The 26,163-nt window shown below is 41.6% G+C and overlaps 1 protein-coding gene across 2 annotated transcripts in view; it reads right to left on the bottom strand.

Annotated features, from left to right (window-relative positions):
* CA8 (carbonic anhydrase 8) overlaps nucleotides 1-26,163 on the bottom strand; it is a 181,482-nt gene that overhangs the window by 77,451 nt on the left and 77,868 nt on the right. For both annotated transcript variants that reach the window (XM_030214821.1, XM_030214814.1), the window contains exons 4-6: nucleotides 19,757-19,852; nucleotides 16,750-16,812; nucleotides 917-965 (exon numbers count right to left, since the gene is read on the bottom strand). In XM_030214821.1, coding sequence (XP_030070681.1) covers nucleotides 917-965; nucleotides 16,750-16,812; nucleotides 19,757-19,852 — 208 coding nt within the window. The remainder of the gene's footprint in view (nucleotides 1-916; nucleotides 966-16,749; nucleotides 16,813-19,756; nucleotides 19,853-26,163) is intronic.

Consider the following 26,163-nt stretch of genomic DNA (forward strand, 5'->3'; position numbering starts at 1 on the left):
CGACCTGGCCGGTTACGTTGAAACAGGCCAAAAAAACAGCCAGATATTCAAAGTTGGTCACCAGAAACAGCCCGGCATTGAATATCCAGGCTCAGTGCCAACCATCGGAGGCAGTCTGACTACCTCCTGCAGTCTGCATATCAGCCCCTTTGCACCTAGTGTGCTGTGATAATACGCAAGTATAGCTTAGCCATGACCATTTATACCAGCCATAGAGCTGAAATAAATGCTTGTGCCTATATTGCTAAAAAAACAAAATCCCACACAGATTAAATTATAGCATTCTATAATTTACAGGTATGCACTGCGTACCCTGACCACATTCCATCCAGACTCCATCCATATATACGCCTACTTTCAAACTACATGCCATCACATTTAGGCGCCATTTTATAGAATGCAAAGTACCTGCAATAGAAATTGTAACTCGCATAATCGCCTCAGGGATCACTTGTTGGTATATCAAGCGCTAAAAATAAATAAATAAATAGAACAACATAGCATGTAACCAGAATATTGGCATTTAAACACATATGTGCCAGTATTCTGGTCATTTATGTGCATTCTTGGCCTAAATGTTGGCACCCTATTTAAAGAACTGGTCCCTAAAAGCAAAACATAGTGGCCCTTTTACTAAAGCTTAGCACGCGCTAAATGCTAAGAAGACTGTTTTATACCTATGGGCTTCTTAGAATTTAGCACATGCTAATTCCGTTAACACACACTAAGCTTTAGTTAAAGGACCCCATAGTGAATTCTTCATACACAGAATAAACACTCAAAACTGAGCATCTTCAGGAAACCTTGAGTTCCAGTAATCTTCAAATTATAACTATGCATTCATGAGCCCAACAATGAAACGTTTATCAGCGGCATGTTTTCATGTATAGCACATAATGCATGGAAAAACACCTACCTGGTAATAAAGTGTTGGGATTAAAACAAGGTATCGTCTTGGACTTCCCCTGGAAAAAAAAAATACAAAACTGTCTCATATCTAAAGTATGTTTTGGCAAAAGCATTCATTATGTTCCACACTATCAGTGTACTAGGCCTTGGAATTCTCTCAAGGGTAAATACATTTGAAGTCTCTAATGAATTAACGTTACATTTGTCCTTGTAGCTATAAGCCTCTATTTATCTTCTTGTGAAGAAGGTCAAATACTGTTGTTCCATTCCTAGGTAGTATCTATCATTTTATTTTGGCATTAAGAGGTTAGATGTTAGTATTCTTTATTCCTTTGCTTTCAGCTGTTTCCTCACCCTATGGTTATCATTTTTTTTTTAGCTCTTTCTGTAACATCATGCTTTCAAATAACATCCTCACAATTTATCTAAGTACAGCATTGTTTTTCTAGTTCATCTTGTCAACATTTCCAACAAACCAAAAACAACTGTAGCAAAGGAAAGCATCTGCATTCATCTATAACAGTGACAACTAACAAGAAAATATAAGGATATTAATAATCATAATGCTACCTCATACCATTATAAATCAAAATAGTCGCATGTAACCCTGCCCCAAGTCTGAAGGCTTCACATTTAGTACCAAAGCCAAGCTTTCGACTCACTGCTCAGTGTGGGTTTTCTGCTGAGGGAAGGAGAGAGGTTTGACTTCCAAAGCCCATGCCATAGAGTGGCCTTTCCTCTAGTAGTATGCCAGTAAACTCTCTAAACTCCAGCTTATGTTCCAACTGTAATACCTGGGTACCTTTATTCATAAGTATCCAGGGTGTGGTACAGGTAAACAGTCTCCAGTCAGGGAATAGCTGGGAAGATTACTTTGAGGGCTCTACATCAATGGACTTTCATTTTACGAGAAGTTTTCAAACCACTCACATTAGTAACTTGGATTGTCCAAACAAGGCTTGGCTGAACAGAAGTACAAATCTTTACTGAGTGAAATGAAAAAAAACAAAATATCAGAAAACCAGTTCATTGAGGCAGATCATCAAGCTGGTAGAATAGTTACATTCTGAAACACACTCTGTTTTATTCCTCTCTTATGCTGCTGGAACAGGAATTATCTCCTTTTGTAGCAGAATCCTCTTCTATAACTTCAGACCCCCCCCCCCCCCCCCCCCAAGGCTCTCTGAACTTCTAGGGACCTGCAAAAGGTTTTCCCCTCAACCTCCTCACTCTAGGCTCACATAGAGGGGCATAATCGAACGGGGACAACCATCTCTAAGGGCGCCCATCTCTAAAGATGTCCCCGCAAAGGGGTGGGGAAACCCGTATTATCGAATCAAGATGGGCGTCCAACTTTCGTTTCGATAATACGGTCAGGGATGCCCAAATCCCAACATTAGGTCGACCTTAGAGATGGTCGTCCTTAGAGATAATTGTCCCTGGTTTTCGGTGATAATGGAAACCAAGGACACCCATTTCAGAAACGACCAAATCCAAGCCATTTGGTTGTGGGAGGAGCCAGCATTCATAGTGCACTGGTCCCCCTCACATGCCAGGACACCAACTGGGAACCCTAGGGGGCACTGCAGTGGACTTCAGAAATTGCTCCCAGATGCAAGCTCCCTTACCTTGGGTGCTGAGCCCCCCAACACTCCCCCAAAACCTACTCCCCACAACTGTACAACACTACCATAGCCCTTACAGGTGAAGGGGGGCACCTACATGTGGGTACAGTGGGTTTTGGGTGGGTTTTGAAGGGCTCCCATTTACCACCACAAGTGTGACAGGTAGGGGGGGATGGACCTGGGTCTGCCTGCCTGAAGTACACTGCACCCACTAAAACTGTTCCACGGACCTGCATACTGCTGTCAGGGAGCTGGGTAAGACATTTGAGGCTGGCAAAAAAAAATTAAAGTTTTTTTTTAGGGTGGGAGGGGGTTGGTGACCACTGGGGGAGTAAGGGAAGGTCATCCCCGATTCCCTCCGGGGGTCATCTGGTAAGTTCGGGCACATTTTTGAGGCTTGGTCGTGAAAAAAATGGGCCAAGTAAAGTCGGCCAAGTGCTAGTCAGGGACGCCCTTCTTTTTTCCATTATCGGCCGAGGACACCCATCTGTTCAGCACGCCCCAGTCCCGCCTTAGCTACGCCTCCAAAACGCCCCCGGGAACTTTGGTCATCCCCGCGACAGAAAGTAATTGAGGACGCCCAAAATCGGCTTTCGATTATGCCAATTTGGGCGACCCTGAGAGAAGGATGCCCAATTTGGTCGGAAGATGGGCGCCCTTCTCTTTCAAAAATAAGCCTGATAGTCACTCATTACTATTTCACTCCTTGAAATCCATGGAGTACATAAGTATTGCCATACTGGGACAGACCAAAGGTCCATCAAGCCCAGCATCCTGTTTCCAACAGTGGTCAATTCAGTTCACAAGTACCTGACAAGATCCCAAAACAGTACAATACACTTTATGTTGCTTATCCTAGAAATAAGCAGTGGATTTTCCCCAAGTCCATCTTAATAATGGCTTATGGACTTTTCATTTAGGAAGCTATCCAAACCTTTTTTAAACACCACTAAGCTAAGTGCTTGTACTACATTCTCTGGCAACGAATTCCAGAGTTTAATTACACGTTGAGTGAAGAAATAGTTTCTCAGATTAATTTTAAATTTACTACTTTGTAATTTCATTGCTTGCCATCTAGTCCTAGTATTTTTGGAAAGAGTAAACAATCGATTCACATCTACCCATTCCATTCCACTCATTATTTTATAGACCTTTATCATATCTCCCCTCAGCCCCTGGAGTTACTAGAGAATCCACATGGGCAAACCCAAAACTATATTTTTCCTTACAGACTCCACAAGCGTATAGGGGACATGGGGGAAAAAATCCAAAAGTCCAAGACCCTCCTCCACTTCCATCCTCACACCACCTTGCCCCTTAGGACCCTCTCCTAGAAGTCCAATTATTCCTCTTCAGAATCCTTACCCATCACAGAACAATTCTCAGAGGTAGAAAACGCTTCCTCAAAACCCCAAGGTCATCTTATTTCAACTCCTAGGTCTCCTGATCCAATGATCACGTTCCAGGAAGTCTAGGAGCTCACTCTTCAAGTTCTAACTATTCTTGTGGAAGAGAGAGAAGGAACAATCCTCGTTTTAATTTTGTCCATGATTGGTTTGTTATTTAGAACCCATCTCCCAGAAGTCAAAGTGCTATATCCTTGAGCATTTGATACTTTATTATAGCTGCAGATAAGAAAGATTAAAAAAAAAAAGAACATATAACAGCTCCCAACAGAGGTTTTTATATTGGAAACTGCCCTCACCAATACATTAGAATATCTCTTTTGAAATTTCTAAAGGGGAATATCCCCTTCCAAATTTCTAAAGGAGAGCTTAATTTACACAAATAGTCCTACTCTATAGCTTCCACAGTCAACAGGGGTATCCTTGAAGTGCCAACAGCAGCTGAATTAGTGATAGATTGCAGAACATTCAGTTTTACTGAACATGAATAATACTGCACTTTGTACAATTCTTTCTGGTAGCATTCATAATGCAACTCAAACATTTGTGAATTAGCGAATCTGTGTTCCTTGTATCTGTCCTTTAGGCTTCCTTCTATTTTTTTCCTAGCTTTGGGATTGTCCCTGGACAGAATGATAAATTACCTCCTATGTGATTACAGAGGTCACTTTAGAAGAATAAGGGTTAGATATTCAAAATAATCATCCTGGCTGGTCCCACCATTAACTTTCAGCAGCACTTAACTGGATAGTGCTGCTGAATATTAGCACTGAATGCTACAACACTATCCAGTTAGTGCCAGGGTGGCCCAGGGGCAGACCTGAAAGTTATCTGGGTACCAATATTCATTGCTGGTGCCTGGATAACTATCTGGGAAAACAGGACCACACAAATAGCAGTCCTAATTTGACTGGAGAGTTATCTGGGTACAGGCACTGAATATTGGCCATACCTGGATACCTTCCTGGGGTTTCCAAAGAACCGGATATTCAGTGTCGGTACCCAGATAAGGCCCAACACTGAACATATGGCCCTAATTCAGCCTGCAGCAGACAGTGCTGTCAAAAATGTTAACTGCCATAGGTTTAATAAAGGGGTTTAATAAATTGTAAATACTAACACTTCAATGTATAACACCTCAAATGATGCCAGTTTTTTTTTTTTTAATGTGTTTATTTGTAAAAATGGCTGCTCCTACTGGACATGCTGCACAATAGATGTGTACTCCCTATGGGGGTCTTTTACTAAAGCTTAGCTCAAGTTATCTGCAGCAGGGCCCATTTTATTCCTATGGGCCCTGCTGCAGATAACTCAAGCTAAGCTTTAGTAAAAGACCCCCTAAATGTTCTCCCACATATTTTATAAAACGCTTTGCGTTTAGTGGGCCTTTTGTGAAATACCTGGGAAATTTTGAATATCCTAACCTGGATGTTCCTTTTCTGACTTAGATGCTCTACAAAATCTGCCTTCACAGATTTTCTTCTGACTCACCAGAGATGTAGCCAGACCTGCCATCTTGGGTGGGCACAGAGTAAACAAGGATGGGCCCTTCCAAAACTCCCCCTCCCACCCATCACCTCACCACCACAACCAACTTCACCACCTTTTGACCTGCATCTCTCTCCTTCTCCTCTGCTCCCATGTCCAGCATATGTCCCTCCCCCACCCATGGTCTGGCAACTCCCCCTCTCGCAGAACCCCATTCCCCTCTCCGCTCTACCTGAGAACCATCAGTGGCAGCTGCAGTTCACAACTGCTGCCTGCGCCAGTCCAGCAGTCTTGCCTCTTCAACATCCCACCCTCACAACATTACTTCCAGCTACCTCTCTGATGGGACAAGGCAAAGGGAAGCTTGTGGGGCCAGTGCTGGCAGTAGATGTGAATTGCACCACCACCAGCAATTCTCACATAAAGCAGAGAGAGGAGTGGTTCAGAGAGGGGGGTAGACGCTGAATCTGGGGACAGAGGAAAGGGAGATAAGGGAACAAGGTAGCCGCCGCTGAGGTGCTCTGGGGTTCTCATTGTCCACCACACTGGTTGGGCCTGAGCCAAGAATGAGTGGGCCTATGCACACCCAGACCCTTCTGAAACTATGTCCCTGTCCCACAGGTTGCTGACTACCATGGTAAATAACTCTACTTGTGATCCACTCTGCAAGCAGTGTTATTCTAGCAACTGAGAATTACCAAACTCACGGGTTGATGCTCCCAGCCATGACTTCCAGGCCAGACCACCCCCCAATCAAGAGCCACCCCAAAGATTTATCTCACCCCCACCTTCATGCCAGTACCTTTCGTCCCTGGTGGTCTAAGGATTCCCTAGGCAAGAGTGACCCCAGTAGCTCCTATCCTTCCAGTGCAGTCTAGTGGTAGTCTTGCACAACTATTGGTAGGGGTCATGTTTCTGTATAAAGAAGGCCAGGGGAGGGGTGCATGGGGGACATATGGCTATTCGTACCTCACCAGGGACATGCGGATTTCTTCCTAGATCTTCTGAGTTGCTGCTGGAAAAGCAATTCTCTTTGCTAATAATAAGAGCTGTGAAGAGGTTGCTCCCCTTTCCAAACTAAGAACATATGAACATATTGCCATACTGGGTCAGCCCACAGGTCCATCTAGACTAGTATCCTGCTTCCAAAAGTGGCCAATCCAAGTGACAAGTACCTGGCAGAATCCCAAAGAGTGACAAGATTCCATGCTACCCTAAGAAGAAGTAGTGGATTTTTCCATGTCAACATTAATAGCAGTTTATGGATTTTTCCTCTAGGAACTTGTCCAAATCATTTTAAAACTCAGATACGCTCATTACTTTAACCACAATCTCTGGCAATGAGTTCCAGAGCTTAACTATTCATTGGGCAGGGGGGTGGAGTTAAGATGGTGCTAGCAGTCTGAGTAGAGTTCAGAGCACTTTCCTTATCTTCAATTACTATGGCTAAACACCTCTGAGCCCAGCGAGACACCCAAGCTAGAACCTATTGACTCTTTTGTGCACTGTACTAAGATATTGGAGTCCAGAGCATTAGGCTCGCTTTAGCAGTGTCTGGAAGCAGGTGCTATGGCCATTTCTCCAGGGATTGAAACTACCCTAAGCCTAGAATTAAGACTTCCATCACTGCAACCACTATATTCCAGTCTTCTGGATTTTGTTGCAGAGGGAGCTAGGGTTCCTTCCAAAGTTGTTGGAGCTGGCTCCCTTGGAGGTATAGAGATTTATTTATTTATTTATTTATTGCATTTGTATCCCACATTTTCCCACCTTTTTGCGGGCTCAGTGTGGCTTACAATATGATATGAATAATGGAAATACAATATGTTACAACTTGGTTATGGATTACATTGTGCAGAGTTATGCGAGACAATCGAAGTATCGTTAAGAATGTAACAATGGGACATAGACATTGAAACATTGGAAGGAGACAATGGGAAGCTTAAAGGGCAGAATTAAGTCACAAAGTCATATGGTGTACATCTTTCTGTGAGTAAATGTATGAGTGATGTGAGATTACAGGGGATGAGAGATCAGAAGTGGATATATGGCGCATTGAAGATTAGTGAGTGTGGACTCTATGTGTTTTGGCTCTTTCCGTAAATTTTTTCGAAAAGATGGGTCTTCAATAATTTGCGGAAGGAAGCTTGTTTGTGAATTGTTCTTAGGTTGCGCGGCAGTGTATTCCAAAGATCAGAGCAGTTCCAACTGTTGGAGAAATGCAGGCCATAACTATCAAGACTGTGGTTTCTTTGGTGCAGGAACAGACCCCATGAGGTCTGCAGAAGGGAGAAATGGTGACATTTGGTAAGGAGTCGGGAACTTCACAAGCTGCATGCCAAGAAACTGCAGGTGTGTTGTTAACGCATTATTTTCTTTGGATCCTGCTACTATAAATTTAGAAGTTATCTGGGAGACTTTGACTGAATTGGGGAAAATGTTGGTTCCCCCTGTTCATCAAATCTCTCAAAATTTCAAACAGATTGAGACTAAAGTGGAAAAGTGTGTATTGGACTTGTGACAAGTAACTAGATTAGAGTGAATCATTTGGAGAAGGGACTGGAGCAGGTCCAGGAGGTCCAAAATATCTTGATAAAGGATTCAGTGAATATGAGATATGGAAAATAAATCTCAGACTGCTAACTTGCGCTTTTTGAACTTTCCAAAATTACCTCAAGTATCAACACGTGAGTTATTTAAAAGATGCGCTTTGGAAGTTTTGCAGATTTCTTCAGATTTGTTACCTCCTATTGTTTCTGCTTATTATTTACCAACTGGGAAGAAGCAAAGTCAGCAAAGAAGCAAAGTTTCTGTGCAAATGGATGCTTTAGATGTATCCACATTCAGGGGCCCTTTTGCTAAGCCACGTAGGCGCCTCCGTGCACCCAATGCACATCAATTTGGAGTTACCGCCCGGCTATTGTGTGGCCCATGTGGTAATTTCATCTTTGACATGCGTCTGCTACGTGTGCCAGAAAATATATTTTACTAGCCGTTAAGCCCGTAACAACGGGCTAGTTTTTTGTTTTCCTATGGCCTCCCCCCCCAACCCTGCTCTCTCCCCTGCCCTCCCCCCAGCGTCTGTTTCCCTCAGTTCCGCCCCCTCCTTCCCTCCCTGCTCCCTCCTCCTCCGATTTCCACACCCATGTCCAAGCCCTTCTCCCTATTGGGCTGTACTGTTGGTGGAGGCGGGGCTTGGACTTCTACACTGTCAGCATTCCGACTCTACTGCGCATTTGCAGGTGAGTCAGTCACTTGCCGTTTATATGTTTGATTTTCTGGCGCGTGGCAAAAATCGGGCAGTAACTCCGACTTGACGAGCGTAGGTGATTAGCACACGGTTAATGCAGGAGACCTTACCGCTAAGTCCATTTTCAGCAAAAATTTTAAAAAGGCCTTTTTTTACAGGTGCATTGAAAAATAGATCTGTGCACGCCCACAACACATGACTACACTAGCACAGCCCATTTTTCAGCGCACCTTAGTAAAAGGACCCCTCAAATTTTTGAAAATTTGCCACTGAAGACTTAAGAAAAAGAACACTTATATTTAGTACACAATTGAATAACTGAGCCTCAACTACCCAAAGCTGCTTTTCAAGTAAATACTTGAACACACTCTTACAGCTCACATCGGGCTTCTCTCACAGGCTCTGTGTAATGAAGTGCAAAAACTTCAGTGGAAAACAACTCCCGACAATCGGAAGAAAAGGCCACCAAAGAAAACAGCACATTAATTATCGTTCAATAAGTCAAAAAAAATAATAATCTTTAAAAAAAGTGTCCCTTTTACCAAGCCTTACAAAAGTGTGCCATAAAAAGTATCTACACAATCTGTTCTCATCAGACCAAATTTTCTTGATATCAGGCAGCCTCAAATAACATCCAACTCTCCATAATATTTGCCATCCAATATAGTTTTTTGCTTTAGATGTATCATTCCAGAAAGATCTGAATCAGAAATGGTTACTCCTGCAACAACTGGTGTCTTTTGCTTTAATATTAAATAAAGAGTGGTTTCTTAGGCACCATGATAAAACCTTGTTTTTGAAAACAAATATTTTTCCTGATGTCTCAAAGGAGGAGAAATGCGTTTCTCCTCCTTAGTCCTGGAATAGTGAAGTTGGGAGCTTTTTTTTTTTTTAATTTCCATGTAAATGTATCATTAAATATCAATCTGTGAGATATATTTATTTGATCCATCCCATTGGACTACTTTTTTGTTCCCCCTCCAGAGTAGCTCAAGGAGGGGAGGGTTGTCTTAAATATTGGTAAAGATATCTAAATTGCTCAGACTGAGCCCATTTTTATTTCTTTGTATTGTTAATGTAATTTTTCTTTAGTAATTTCTGTCCCTCCTCCCCCCTATTATTGAGGAACTGAATGGAAGCACATAAATATTATTTTCCTAAGAATTTATTTGTAAATTAACCTATAACTTTCCTTTTGTTTTTTGTTTGCTTCCTATTTCTGTACAAAAGATTTTCCTGAATGATCTTTAAATTTGTAATAAATAAACCTTTTTATTTGGATGAAAAATATTTTATCCTATTCATAGTAAAAGTATTACCATATAACTTCATGGACTGTCCCCTAGTCTTTATACTTTTTGAAAGCGTAAACAATCAATTTACATTTACCCATTCTACTCCATTCAAGATTTTGTAGACTGCCATCATATCCCCCCTCAGCCAAATCTTTACCAGGCTGAAGAGCTATAATCTCTTAAGCCTTTCTTCGTGTGAGAATTCCCTTAATTATTTTGGTTGCCCTTCTTTGTACCTTTTCTAATTCTGTTATATCTTTATTGATATGCAGTGGCTAGAGCCCCCTCTTACTAAGGCGTGCTCATGTTTTTAGTACACGCTAAAATTTTGGGTGCATTAAATGTTACAGACACCCATAGGAATGCATTGGCATCTCTAACGTTTATTCCCCCCGCAATTTTAGCACGTGCCAAAAACATGAGTGCGCCTTAGTAAAAGGGGGCCTAGAATTGCACACAATACTCAAGGTGAGGTTGCATCATGCAGCAATAAAGAGTCATTATAATATTCTCCTTTATTTTTTATTCCTTTCCTAATAATTTCTAACATCTGTTTGCTCCCTCCTGGCTACCATCTTGCATGTGTTTCCTGAATGGCCAAAGACGTTATTTATTTTAGAACAAGAAACACATTGTCATGGCTCTACCACCTTGACAAGTGCAGTTTGAAGGCACACAGGTGTGCATATGTTAGATCCAGACCTACAGTACACAGCTACCCATTTACATGGCCATCCGCCATAAATGGACACAAGGTAAACAGCAAAGCACTATCCTCACACATGTGACTACATAGCCAATATTTCCTCAGCACAGTTCCTTTACTGGTGGGAAAATGCATGCATTTCAAAAGTGATCTTTTCAACATAGACATTTTTGGTGCTGCCTGATGGGGGGATGGACAGGTAACTGCATTTTGCCATGGACTGCATGCCTTACCTGTCAACAGGGATAAAAACCCATGTATGCTGCCATATTTCTGATACTTGGGCATACATCTGCTGTTTATACATTGTCATGCCTGGTCTCCCTTCCAACTGGGACCCAGGTGGTTCCTGCTTGGCTTGCTTCCCTGGGGCGTAGCTGGAGTTCTGTGCCGGGGAAGTAGGCTCTGTATTGCACTCTCTCCAGGACAGCAAAGGAAACCGGTGGAGTTTTGCAGTTAATAAAACCAGAAGGCAGTGATAAACTCTCCAAGCGAATTGTTCTTTAATCAATTTATTTTCAGGAAAACATTTGACACAATCCTGCTTCACATCAGCAGTGTGTTAACCCCATCTCATTCCTTCTCTTCAGGTTTTAAGAATAACAGTCCATACTCAAGGTAACAGTCCGTGCTCAATATCGCTACACATAGAGTTTTCAGGCACCACAGTAATCCTAGCTTTCAAACCCTGGATAGCCTGCCCTCTGGTTCACTTAATACAGTCCACTCCCCTAGTAATGCTTCTTGTCGTGTGCCTTAGGCAGTTTGTTAGTAAGGCTCTTCCACAGCTTCCTCCCAAACTTTATGCTTTCTTCCCCCTTTTTACACCGGTCTGGCCACAACCTGACCCATAAAGCTTTTACCTTTTCCTTGGAGGCTAGCGCGGAGATATCCATCAGCTCTACTCCCCCCCCCCCCTTTCTCTTCCTCTACCCCATTCGTATCCCACTCCATAGCCTCCTCCACCCCCTGACTCCTGCAGCAGTTGCTCATCACTTTGATTAGAACACATTTCCCAATCATTCCCTTGCCCCTCTGCTTCCTGCAAGTCATGAGTTTTACCTTGCCCTGGTGGTTTCTGGGGACTGTGGTTCTCTCTCCTATATTGCTCTCTTATCAAGCATTTCTCCACCAGAGGGCGAACTTTTCCTCCAGGAGGAATCTGGGACGTGTGGTCCCTTACCCTGGGAGGAAAACTTTCCTCCTGTCTCCTCCTCCACCTGCTCACTGTAGTGCTCTTGCTATCCTGCTCACAACATATGATTTTTCTTCCAGATGACCGAGATGTGCAATTTCACCTCGGCCATACACGTATAGACCCTTCTGAAATAATGGCCTGGATATGTTTGGGTTTTTTAATGTTTATTTGGCCATATACACACCCTTTCTAGAATGTGCCTCTAAGGTGCTTATTTTTGAAGAATATGGACATCTCAGAAGACCAAAATGGACGTCCATGTGCTTGAAATGCCCAAGTACTAATTTTGCAAAGGCAGAAAGGGGACATCCAACCCTGCAGTATATCTAACTAGCAAAGGGATGTGGTTTGAAGGGAGGGCCTGAAATCTGGATGTACAAGTGTTGCAGGAATTACCACTATTGTTAGCAGAATCTGTGGTACTTCAGGAGTCAAACAGCACACACCAGAATGAGAGAGAAATCTTCTTTATTTGCCAGCAAACAAAGTAGAACATCAGCACTAAGTCTCTTCTTCTCTTTCTCAGCTCTCTGGATCTGATGGCTTCTGTCTCAGCTCCTTCTCTTCTTCTTAGCTCTCTCCTTCTCTCTTCTTCCTATGTAAGCTGCTTCTGCTCTCAGTTATATACTATTCCTAAACCCCTCTAGCCCCCCTTACTTTCCAGATGGTAAAGAATAGATGATTACCCTGCCTTGAACTAATCACCTCTACACATATGTTCAAAATATCAGTTACATAGGTTCCAGACATTTCCTAACTGACCTATGACCTGGGCCTCTCAGACTAGACAATGTGGCACCTATCTCTTGGCATTTTATTATGATTAAATTCCCAGCTAACTTCATAACTTAGGTTCATTGAGGGGCTAAGGGGCCAATCTTTGCTTAATGGCATACAGATATGGTTTGTTATTACTTTCAGGACCATTCCTAGCTATTCATCAAGAAACAAAGTTGACTTTTCCTGACCTTTTTCACCTAACTAGGACTGTGGATAATTCAAACCAGATGATCTATTTAAACTTGCAGAGATATCACTTGAAAGGTCAGACAAAGTTGAATTGAAAAGATATTCTACATAGAAATAGAACTTATTAATTACACAGAATAAAACATATTCTAAAATAAACAGAAATCTAAATTCCTTATAAGACAAAATCTAACTCATCTAGAATTATTTAAAATCTACTCTATTTTCTTCTAACCAACATTAGCCTAATCTTTTTAAAACTATCTTCTAACACTGTTTGCTTGTTGATCCCTCGAGATTATCCACTATGCCCAATAGCCTCCAGATGTGGTAAATAATTACTTCTCTCTGACCTTTTAAACTCTTAGTCTAACAAAAGCTAGACATTCTTGAGCAATTAAACCCAGATAACATTCCTGCACTTTACATGACTGAACCAAACTTTTAAACACCAATTAATATGACTTCTTTTGCCCAAGCTGCCTCACAAGAGTGATTACTGAAGGGGAAGAAACATCCATATGACATATTTCATGCATGTCCAAGGTATAAAATTGCCCTGATTGAGCAACTGTCCACTTAAGGGATTAAGGCATGACACCTCCTTAATCCCTCAGTGGCTGCTGTCCTCCTCCCTTGCCCCTGAAAGTGAAACCAAAAGGGGATACCAGGCTTTATGACAGCTTCAGGTATTATCAGCATTCTTAACAAAGCAGGATGCAAGTCAAAGGAGTAGCTGAGGAAGAGAGATCCTTTTACAAAAGCGCGCTAGCATTTGTAACGTGTGCTAAACGCTAGAGATGCCCATATATTCCTATGGGTGTCTAGCATTTAGCATGTGCTAAAAGCTAGCGCGCCTTCATAAAAAGACCCCTTAGTGATTAATGCAGTGGACTGTATCCAAAGGGACCTAGATTCAAATTCCAGTTCATCTGAGTTTTGTCTTGTTTTGTTTTTCTTGTAATTGTAAGCCCTCCAGAAACAGAAAAATATCTACTGTACCTAAATATATAAGCCATCTGCAAGCCTAAAGGCTATAGAAGTGGTGTACGTTCAGGTACAGTAGGTATTTTTCTGTTTCTTCCTGGAGGTCTCACAATTATGAAATAAAAGAGTTAAGCTGGGATTTGAACCTGAGTCCCTTAGTTCACAGTCCACTGCACTAACCACTAGGCTGCCCCTCTGCTCTGCAAGAAAGTCTTTGTGGCCATTTTCAAAGAATTCTGCCATACAGACATGCATGTCCCATGTTTTCCCCTGAAAAAATGTACTAGGAGCCTTCACAAGCAAGACAAATCTTTTAATCTTGTACCATTGACCCAACACGGGCCATGTTTTGGCGAGAAGCACCTACGTTAGGGTTTTTTTGATTGTTATTATTGGGAACGCAGAAACCAGCTGAAAAGCTGCATGCACATCAAACGTAACTAATGTCCACACACGATGTATACTAAATGTTCCTGCTTGTTCAGCACTGGAGCACAGCATCCCTCTTTCTCTGCGCGTAATGGTTTCCCCTGTTCATAATTTGAACGTTCCAGTTTGTAAAATGGATGTTCATGCTGGACATTTCCAGTATATGTACGTTCATCTGACCTATTTCCTGTTCAAACATACATGTGAGATGGATATCTGTTTGGGACATTCTGACGTGGACGTCCATATTCTGACTTTGGCGTCCTTTCAAAAATGTCCCTCCATGTGCCTTTATAAAATACGGCATAGCATAAGCAGCAGGGTCTTAAGCAGGTGTCAATGTCTACAGCTAGATTATTCACGTATGAGCAAGAATTATCATATTTTATAATCTATGCACATAATTAAAGTTACATTCATGCTCCAGCCAAACTCCTCCCCCCATATACATCTACTGGCAAATTATGTATCATGGCAAATCACATTTATTTACATCAATGGTGTTTTATAAAAGGCAATTTGCGCATTTATGTAGTTACATGCACGCTTAAAGACTTTATAAAATTACCAGCTAAATGGCTCAGCTGACATACTGTAGAGTAGTGTTTTTCATCCCAGTTCTCAGAGACCATCTGGCCAGTCAGGTTTTCAAGATAGCTAGAATGAATATGCATGACATAGATTTACATGCACTAACTTCTTGGTATGCAAATCCAGGGCTTTTTTTGAGGGGGTACTGAGTACCGGCACCTTTTCCATTGTCTGCTAAAACTGACCCATGGTCCTCAAGTTTTAATGAAAGAGCTCAGGTTCTACACACCAATTCTGCCTTGTCATAGATTCTGTGACTGGTTGCAGGGGACCTGGCTATTGTGGAGTGGGTCCCTCAGCGATCACCCCACCTCTGAAGGGTGGCCTAGCATTTGAGTACCGGCACCTTTTTTGCTAGAAAAAAATGCATTGTGCAAATCTCTCTCATGCATATTCACTGTGGATATCCTGAAAACCTGACTGGCCAGGTGGTCCCTGAGAACCCGGTTGAAAACCACTACTATAGAGAACACCATTGCTTTGCTCTTTTCTTTTAGCTTTAAAGATTAGAAGAGAATCACTTTGGGGCCCTTTTACTAAGCCGCGTAGGTGCCTGTACGCGCCCAACACGCATCAAATTGGAGTTACCACCCGGTTACCATGTGGCCCTTGAAGTAATTTCAATTTTGGCACGCATCTGCTATGCGCATCTGAAATATATTTTTTATTTTCTGGCGCGCGGCAGTGCATTTGACGCCCATAGACCATTACCGCCTGGTTATCATGTGAGACCTTACCGCTAGGTCAATGGCTTGCGGTAAAGTCTCAGACCCAAAATGGACGAGCAGCAAAAAAAGATAGATGCGCTAAAAAATAATTCTGTGCGCACCCAAAACACGCATTTACACTACTGCAGGCCATTTTTCAGGGCACCTTAGTAAAAGGACCCCTTTGTTTTTCATGAAACATAGCTATAGATAAGAGAAATTATCGTTAACAATCTAAATAAAAGGGTGACAGAAACAGACTACTTCCCAAGACATTCAAAGGAAGGGTTCTTTGACTTCAACTGTATTCCAGAATAGTATGTTCCTATTATATCTCGAAACAGACACAGTGAAAAGTGACTAATCAAAGGGGAAAATGTCTGTGGCAAAACTGTAACTTTTCATATGCACACAGCACAAAAAGTAATCATCGACATAAAACCCCCCAAAAACAATTTTTAGTGTATTTTTCTTTTGAATTGTGCAAAAAACCTTTGTCTTTTTGAAATTTCTTTTTTCTTTTTTTCATACAACAGCGCGCTAAAAATCAAAAATTCAATAACTTATCTTAAACACGCTGTCCAGTTCATGTGTAGAGTGGTACAACCCAGCTTCCAAAATACACGAATGTGCAGTCCCAGCGGTCCTGTTTCGCTCTGATTCTTCAGGGAACCACACCGCAGATCATTAAAATTTTCAAAACGCTGTGTGCATATGAAAAGTTACAGTTTTGCCACACATTTATGAGACATTTTCCCCTTTGACTAGTCACTTTTCACTGTGTGTGTTATCAGTTGGTGTGAACAGTGAAGTTGATCTGTGGTGATACTTATCTATTATTATCTCGTACAAACAGATAATGACTTCATCATCAGAGTGATCTTTTATACTGATGATCACAGATCCTTGCTGTGATTTATTGTAGGCCACCAGTGAGCTCTCTTCGAGTGTGACTCAAAGCAAGATGTGACAAATAAGGGACATCTATGTTTCTAAATATAAGCAGGATACAGATCTGTTATCTGTCTGTGTCCAAGTCAGCTACATGGAGCTTCCAGGCATGTAGTCATTCTTATAGAAACACTTCTGATCTTGAGCTCTTTGTTCCTGTTTATCTTATTAACATCTGCCTCACTTCTTCTCACAAATAAATCAAGTTTCACTCTTTTCACCTTCTTCAAAGTCTTACCTTGTACTGGATATCCTGAAGAATTTCAGTCACTGCCTTTAAGCCGGAATGTTCTTTTCCTATCTATAAATACAAACAGGAGAAAATAACAATTAAGGAGTGCTCTTAATATTGATGCCAATATTCAAATTTTACTTCATAATTTTGGCATGTCAGGAGTTGTGTTGGACTGGTTTGGGTCCTAGCCAAGTGACAGGCAGCAGGAAATAAGAATAGTGTAGAAGGTTTCTACTCCTATAGAGCTGATGGCTGGAGTGTCTCAGGAATTGTATTTATCTGCAATACTATTTAACATATATTTGGTACCATTGTGCTGGAAGTTAAAAGCTTTAGACATTCATTGTAGAATCTAGGCAGATGACGCTCAGTTCTTTTTTTCTTTTGTAAAATGGTTTGATATTACATTAGGGTGTCTGAAGTCAATTTTTTCTGCTACTTACTACTACTACTACTTATCATTTCTATAGCGCTACTAGACGTACGCAGTCCCTGCTCGACAGAGCTTACAATCTAATTAGGACAGACAAACCAGAGATAAGGGAATATTAAAGTGAGGATGATAAAATAAGGGTTCTGAACAAATGAATAAGGGTTAGGAGTTAAAAGCAGCATCAAAAAGGTGGGCTTTTAGCTTAGATTTGAAAACGGCCAGAGATGGAGCTTGACGTACCGCCTCAGGAAGTCTATTCCAGGCATATGGTGCAGCAAGATAAAAGGAACGGAGTCTGGAGTTAGCAGTGGAGGAGAAGGGTGCAGAAAAGAGAGATTTACCCAGTGAACGGAGTTCCCGGGGATGAATGAAGGGAGAGATGAGAGTGGAGAGGTACTGAGGAGCTGCAGAGTGAATGCACTTATAGGTCAATAAGAGGAGTTTGAACTATATGCAGAAACGGATAGGAAGCCAGTGAAGTGACTTGAGGAGAGGGCTAATATGAGCATAACGACACTGGCAGAATATTAGTCGTGCAGCAGAATTTTGAACAGATTGAAGAGGAGAGAGATGGCTAAGTGAGAAGCAAGTTGCAATAGTCTAAGCGAGTGGTGATAAGAGTGTGGATGAAGGTTCTGGTAGTGTGCTCAGAAAGGAAAGGGCGAATTTTGGTGATATTATAGAGAAAGAAACGACAGGTTTTAGCAGTCTGCTGAATATGTGCAGAGAAGGAGAGGGAGGAGTTGAAGATGACCCCAAGGTTACGAGCTGATGAGACAGGAAGGATGAGAGTGTTATCCACAGAAATAGAGAATGGGGGGGGGGGGGAGGAGAGGTTGGTTTAGGGAGAAAGATAAGAAGCTCAGTCTTGGTCATGTTTAGATCATGTTTAGATTTGCCACTCTTCAGTTTGTAGAGCTGCCCCAATACATCCTCCAGGTTTACAGAGAATTCATTAAGTTTCTCCGACTCGTCAGCTTCGAATACCATTTCTGGCATCAGTATCCCACCCAAATCCTCCTCGGTGAAGACAGAAGCAAAAAATTCATTTAATCTCTCCGCTACGGCTGTGTCTTCCCTGATCACCCCTTTTACCCCTCGGTCATCTAGCGGTCCAATTGATTCTTTTGCCGGCTTCCTCCTTTTAATACACCTAAAAAAGCTTTTACTATGTGTTTTGGCCTCCAACGCAATCTTTTTTTTCGAAGTCCCTCTTAGCCTTCCTTATCAGTGCTTTGCATTTGACTTGACATTCCTTATGCTGTTTCTTATTATTTTCAGTCGGTTCCTTCTTCCATTTTCTGAAGGATTTTCTTTTAGCTCTAATAGCTTCCTTCACCTCACTTTTTAACCATGCCAGCTGTCGTTTGGTCTTCTGTCCTCCTTTTTTAATACGCGAAATATATTTGGCCTGGGCTTCCAGGATGATGTTTTTGAACAGCATCCATGTCTAATATAAATTTTTGACCCTCGCTGCCGCTCCTCTAAGTTTTTTTTTCACCGTTCTTCTCATTTTATCATAGTCTCCTTTTTAAAGTTAAACGCTAACATATTTGATTTTCTATGTATACTTACTTCAAAGCTAATATCAAATCCGATCATATTATGATCACTGTTATCAAGTGGTCCCAGCACCATTACCTCCCGCACCAGATCATGCGCTCCACTAAGTACTAGGTATAGAATTTTTCCTTCTCTCATCGGCTCCTCTACCAGCTGCTCCATAAAGTAGTCCTTGATTTCATCAAGGAATTTTACCTCCCTAGCGTGCCCCGATATTACATTTACCCAGGCAATATCAGGGTAATTGAAATCACCCATTATTATTGTGTTGCCCAGTTTGTTTGCATCCCTAATTTCCTTTAACATTTCTGCATCCATCTGTTCATCCTGGCCAGGCAGATGGTAGTACACTCCTATCACTATCCTTTTCCCCTTTACACATGGAATTTCAATCCATAGTGATTCCAAGAAGTGTTTTGTTTCCTGCAGAATTTTCAATCTATTTGATTCAAGGCTCTCCTTAATGTACAATGCCCTGCACTAACCTTAAACGCCTCCTTTCAGCACGTTTGCAGCAAGCAGCAGCAGGGCAGACCTCTCCTTCCTTCCGTGCCCCGCCCTTGCGGATGTTACGTCAGGCGAGGGCGGGACACGGAAGGAAGGAGTGGCCTGCCCTGCTGCTGCTTGCTGCGAACGTGGTGAAAGGAGGCATTTAAGGTTAGTGCTGGGAGCGACGTAGGGAGGGCGGGTCGAACTGCAGTGTCGACGGGCCCCCTCCGGAGGCCCGGGCCCGGGGACTTTTGTCCCCCCCTCTCGGCAGCCCTGAACAGAGAGGTTCTCTATAGAGCATGAAGATGGAATTAAATTATAGAGCATTTTCATTCACAGTAAAACAAAATAACTTTCATACTTTAAAGAAATATAATGATCTTCTAACCCAAAGCTCCTAATAATTCCACCTAGAAGTTGTACATGGTTATTGAAAATCAAACAATTAACATGATTAGGAAGTTAGATGGATTGTTATAGATCCATTCTGAGTAATAACAGAAACTCTTAAATTACAGCATTTACCTGTACAAACAATGAAATAATAGCTATTCCATTAGCTTTCCCCAATGCCTCATCAATGCTGCTATATAGAGTAGAATTCCAGTGCATCAGATGGAGCTGCAAAGATATGACGAAGAATGACAATTTGTGCTGCCACTAATTTCTAGTTTAAAAAACAGTTGAATTTAGCTGAAGTGATCTACACATGTATAAATAACAAAATAAAATAAATTTTAGTAGTAAGATTCACGCCTCTAAGACCTGGGAAAAGAAAAATAAGAGTCAATAATGCCAAACATGGAAAAAAAAAGGATCAATAAAGTGAAAAGCATCAGGTTTTACCATGTACTTAATTAACAGTTGCATGTGCAACACTGGCTGTTAAACCTGCTGGGCCTGATATTCAACCAGCGGCGATTAGCATTTTATACAGTCCTATTTATGCGATTGTCTTAGTCGATGAAGGGGTCCTTTGATCAAGCAACAGTAAAAGGACCCCTGCGGTGGTGTTAGCATGCAGGTTTGCTGCATGCCAAGGCCCCCTTTTACCACAGCGAGTGCCGTGCAACCACATCCTAGGGTAGCCTGGCAGTAGGGCCAACTGCCATGCGCCATTGCCACAGTAGCCCTACGCGGCTTAATAAAAGGGCCCTTAAATGCTGAAAATTGGCACTTAACCAGCTAAGTGCCGACTCCACCCCCAGAATGCCCCAAAACAGCCAGTTTTGGCTTGGGTGTTAACCAGGCATTTTCAGCAGCACTAGTCCCTCATAAAGTATAGAATAAGTAACCTACAAACTAAAAATAGAAATATGTAGACAAAACTGAACTGAATCCCAAGAAGCCATACTCTACATACAGTGCAAAACCAAGAAACAGAAACAGTGCACATTGGCAGAACTGTGGGCAGCTCAAATGGTCCCCTCTTTCTCCTTCCTTCCATCCCTCCTGAAATAACCAATATTCCTGCCATTCCCTCCCTTTCCCAGGTGTTCAGCTGTGCCTGCTCTCATAATGTTTCAGCCCTCCTCCTTGCACCCACACTCCATCCACCTTTTTTACAATCCCCTCCCCTCCAATGCCTCATCTAACATTTTTTACGGGCCCTGGGCCTCCCCTTTGTTACAGCTCTCCCACTCACCAGATGGGCTTGGCTGGCTGGCTGGGCTGGCTGGTCCAAGGCCTCCCCTTTTCTACAGCCTCCCCCTAAAATCCACCCACCCACTCGGCTGGCTGGCTGGACTTGGCTTGCTGGCCCCGGGCCTCCCCTTCCACTCACCAGCTGGACATGACTGACTGGCTGGCTGGATAGGCTTAGCTGGCCTCTTCAGGGAAGGAAAGAAGCCCATTCCTTCCTGCCTGCTACAGTTGCTCTCCGTGATATCGCAGCTTTTTCAATATAGCTGCCGAGACTTTACGTGGCGGCCTCACAAGACTGTCGCTTGAAGTTTTGATGTCCATTTTTAATAATCGTGGTGAGCAATGGCAGTGGGCAGGAAAGAGTGGGCTTCCTTCCTGCCCCGAAGAGGCCACTAGACCACCAGGGCACGTAAAGGCAGGCTCTGGGAGGGCACACTGTTCCAACGATATCCAATTGGGTTCAAGCAGAGGCAAAGAAAATGCTTTAAAAAATACTTTCTTAACTTGTACTTTGTTACAAAGTACAAAAGTACTGCTTATTTGTAATGAGTTACAAGTATTGTAATGAAGCACAAGTATTTTGTTACTAACCATCTCCGTTCACATGAACCTTGAAAGCTTCCAACATGGTGTCCCAACACCATGATTCAAATACCACCAATCAAAGACAAACAAACTCTGTCCAAAATATTCAACAAAATATTAAAAATCCCAGGTATTATAAACCCAAAAATATTAATAGAAAACATTCCATTCAAAATATGAATTCAAACCAGTAGGTTCCATAGTACATCATTTAAAAATCCAGTGTTGGCATAACTTTCTCCTGACATCACCATGACAAATATCTGGTCCCGTAGTATGTTGGAACAGGACTTTCTCATCACTGCTGAGTACGTTTTGAATCATAAACATCCTAGACTTCTAATTTTTTATACTCTGCCTAAAATTCATAAATAACTAGTGAGACCTCTGGGTTGCTCAATAGTTTTGGAGCAAGATTCTTTATTGGAATGGTTTTGCGTTTTTGCTGATTGTTTCTTGCAACCATTGGTGGAACATATACTCTCTTATTTGAAAGATATAACCTACTTTTTGACATTTTGGATCCATCAGTGTATACATACTCAAAAATGGAGAAAAACATTACACAGCACCAGTACTGTGCAGCAAAAAATATATATATCTGAACAAAAATGAAAGTCTAGGATGTTTGTGATTCAAAACATTGCACTCAACAGCAGTGAGAAAGCTTTCTACTAATATTTAGGACATGTTATTTGAATATTGTTAATGCAACTCAGTGTTGAATATGTGAGCCTTGGAGTTTCATAATATTGTTTCTCCATTACTGAACTGCCATTTTTGCTTAGATGGAGTTTTTTTTTTTTGTTTGTTTGTTTTTTTTTTGGGGGGGGGGGGGTTGCTGCACATTACTGGTGCTGTGTAATGTTTCTTTTCCATCTTTGAGTATATGTTTGAAGAAGATTTTTGAGACTCACCTAGGATTGGTTGACATGATTATTCTGTCTGTAGGCTCCTAGTGGAAAGTATTTTTCCTGTTGGAGGTTGTTTAGCACTAATGTCACGTTTCCTGTTGGACTTTATATATTGTTTATTTTGGTTCCTCACTGTGGGGAGTCAAAAGCAGGAAAGACACTTTAACCAGTGTTACAGTGTTTATTTTCCTGCTGTCTTATTTGTTTTTGTACTATTGATATTCTACTTTCCCTATTTTGCCATTATCCTGTGAAGACACCTCGGTCTGAATTATGTACTCCTGGCTGGCTACCCCTATGAGCCAGTATAAAAACTGCCTTATCTCCATTTTAAATGCTATTGGCAAAGCCTCAAGAGTGGCGTCAACACCCTAAGGCACCAGAAGTGGGCTAAAGTAGTTCTGAAGGTGCCAAGAACAACTCAAGAATCTGCGACAGGAGCAAAGTACCACTAAGAGTGGCACAAAGATCCCAAATCTTCAGTGTACGGGGCACAGAGGCAACAGAGATTTATGATAACATGAGGTCATTTGAGAGGTGATTTCCCCCAAGGTCAAGTTAAAATAAGAACAATCAAATACTGCTGTAAATTTAGAACTAGTCAAGAAACATCCCCTTTAACTCAATATTAGCAGCAAGCATTTGATTCTGTTTATAATTTACAATTTGGTATTTTTCATCATGTTGATGTAGGAATTAAAGGGGACCTGATGTTTATTTCAAGTTATGGAGCAGAGGAGCATCGAATGTTTAGAGTTGCGCTTTAGGGTTAAATATAGCCTTTGTTTGTTTTTGTTTTTTTGTTTGAGGGGGGGTGTTTTGTTTTGTTGGTTTGTTTTTGTTGCAAAGTTATGATAAGGAAATGTGGGCCTTTTTTAAATTTGCATTTCCTCTAAATTTTGCCAGGCCATGGCTGAGGGGCCAATTGTGTCACCTGGCTTTTTCAAAAAGTGGGTGTTACACACCTCTGTGTGAAGCTGTGGTGTTTTTCCTGTGCTGCTGGGAGTTTGTATTCTGATCCTGTTTGCAAGTACTGGTGTGTTTAACTTTTTTTTTTTAATCCTTTTGCGGACAAACTTTTCTTTGGAACTATTTGCTTTGCTGGTACAATATAAGACTCCTCCACTGCCAGCTCTGCTAGAAGAAGCATTATTTTTCAGTTGGGATAGTCTTGCTTTGAAACTGCTATTCTGCTGAACTATTTCAAGATTCAGTATTTGCCTACTCTGCTGGCAAAAGGTTTATGTGTATTTTTTTTTCTTCTTTTTTCAGGGTTTGCTCCAACTTTAACATAGACCTTTGACCATTGCTTAACCCTTTGTTCATTTGTATTTTGGGTTTATTCGTGCATTTATTAGATCTGAATAAAAAATATATGATGTATAAAAATTAAGGCTCCTATTTAATGGGTCATGCATTTGAAATAGTGCTTTTTTTGTGGTACAACCAAAGCAGTTTACATATAGTATATACAGGCACTTTCTCTGTCTCTAGTGGGTCCACAATCTAAGGGACCCTTTTAGTAAGTTGTGCTAAAAAGTGTCCTGCACTATTTTTAACACATGGATTTCCCACTCTCTGAGGCAACATTTAGCATAACAATAAAATGGCCGCAATTTCTATTTTTTCATTCATGGCCACACACTAATTTCCCAATTAGCATGTGGCCATTAGCAAGTGAGTCCTTACCACTTATCTATTTACTAGGCGGTAAGGGCTCCCGTGCTAATCAGCGATTAGCACAGAGCATACCCACTCTCCGCCTCAGAACATGCGCCCCACACTAAAAACCATTTTATATTTTTTAGCATGGGATTGGCATGCACTGATCTCAGAACCAACATGGGATGCCTGAGCGCATCCCATAGAACTGCCTTTTTAGCATGCATTAGTGCTTACTGCTGCTTATCAAAAAGGCCCCTAAGTTTCTGTACCTGGAGCAATGGAGGGTTAAGTGATTTGCCCAGGGTCACAAGGAACTGCAGTGAGAATTGAACCTAGTTCCCCTGGTTCTCAGCCCACTGAAATCACCTCTCCCCTCAAAATCCAGCACATGCCTTTTCAGAACCTCACACCACCACCCCTTCCCCATGGTCTACAGAACTTCACCCACTCTTCACCCATCCCTCCCTGTGGTCTGGCTCCTCACCTTACACACACACACCATGGTCCTGAACCTGCACCTCTCCCTCTTTCAATTAATTATGTACTTACTTATTGTTATAATTGCTATATGGCTCGACCTTCCACAAGAACACAGTGGTATAACAATATCAAAATCCAAAAACAAAATATGAAAAGGAACTCCAATAATTAGATAGGAAAGCACACACAGACCCAAGAACACATAAATAAAAATCATACAATCCCAGGACCCACTGTCCACCAATTCTACAAGGGAGATATATATAGCAAAAGCAACAAAATAATGTGTCTTTAGCTCATGCTTAAATCATCTCAATGATCTCTCCCCTGTAATACGTTTGGTAGCGCATTCCACAGTGTAGGTGCTAAAGAAAAGAATGCCCCCATTCTCGTAGACTCTTGATGTGCACTTTTCAAAGGAGGGACTGATAGTTTCAGATCCCAATTACCACCCTGGAACATATGGGGATATTAATTGCTCAAGTAGGAGGAAGGTTCTCAAAATAAGCCCTATGAGTTAAACCCAATATTTTAAACAAAATCCTATAGCAGACAGGTAACCCACAGTCAAATTACTTCATAACACTCATAAATTCAATCATGTTACACCATTACTTCAGGGAAGACAAAAGGATTGGCTGCTAAGGTTAGGACACTAAATCGGGTGTGGACGATATTCAAAAATACCATCTTGGAAGCCCAGTCCAGATGCATTTCACGTATTTGCAAAAGTGGAAAGAAGAGAAAACGACAGCCAGTGTGGTTAAAAGGTGAAGTGAAAAAGGCCATTACAGCCAAAAGATTGTCCTTCAAAGAATGGAAAAAGGACCCAAATAAAGAAAACAGGAAACAACATAAGCACTGGCAAGTCAGATCCAAAGCATTAATAAAGAAGGCTGAAAAAGAATATGAAGAGAAATTTGCCGCAGAGGCTGAAACTCACAGTAACAACTTTTACAGGTACATCAGAAGCAGAAAGCCTGTGAGAGAATCTGTAGGACCGTTAAATCATGAAAGAGAAAAAGGGGTGCTCAGGGAGGACAAGGCCATAGTGGAGAAACTGAATGAATTCTTTGCTTCTGTCTTTACAGAAGAAGATGTAAGAGATCTGCCTGTGCTGGAACTGGTTTTCAAAGGTGATGATGCGGAGGAACTGAAAGAAATCTCGGTGAACCTGAAAGATGTACTGAGCCAAATTCACAAATTAAAGAATAGTAAATCACCTGGACCAGATGGCATACATCCAAGAGTACTCTAGGAACTCAAACATGAAATTGCTGATCTGCTGTTAGTAGTATGTAACCTGTCGTTAAACTCATCCATAGTACCTGAAGATTGGAGGGTGGCGAATGTGATGCCGATTTTTAAAAAGGGTTCTAGGGGTGATACAGGAAATTACAGACTGGTAAGCCTGATGCCAGTGCCGGGCAAAATAGTGGAAACTATTATAAAGAATAAAATTACAGAACACATAGACAAACAAGGTTTACTGGGACAGTCAGTATGGGTTCAGCCGAGGGAAATCTAGCCTCACCAATTTGTTTTATCTTTGAAGGCATAAATAAACATGTGGATAAAGGTGAGCCAGTTGATGTAGTGTATTTAGATTTTCAGAAAGCTTTCAATAAAGTTCCTCATGAGAGA

This window comes from Microcaecilia unicolor, chromosome 1 (genome assembly GCF_901765095.1).
Source record: "Microcaecilia unicolor chromosome 1, aMicUni1.1, whole genome shotgun sequence".
NCBI classification, from domain to species: Eukaryota; Metazoa; Chordata; class Amphibia; order Gymnophiona; family Siphonopidae; genus Microcaecilia; species Microcaecilia unicolor.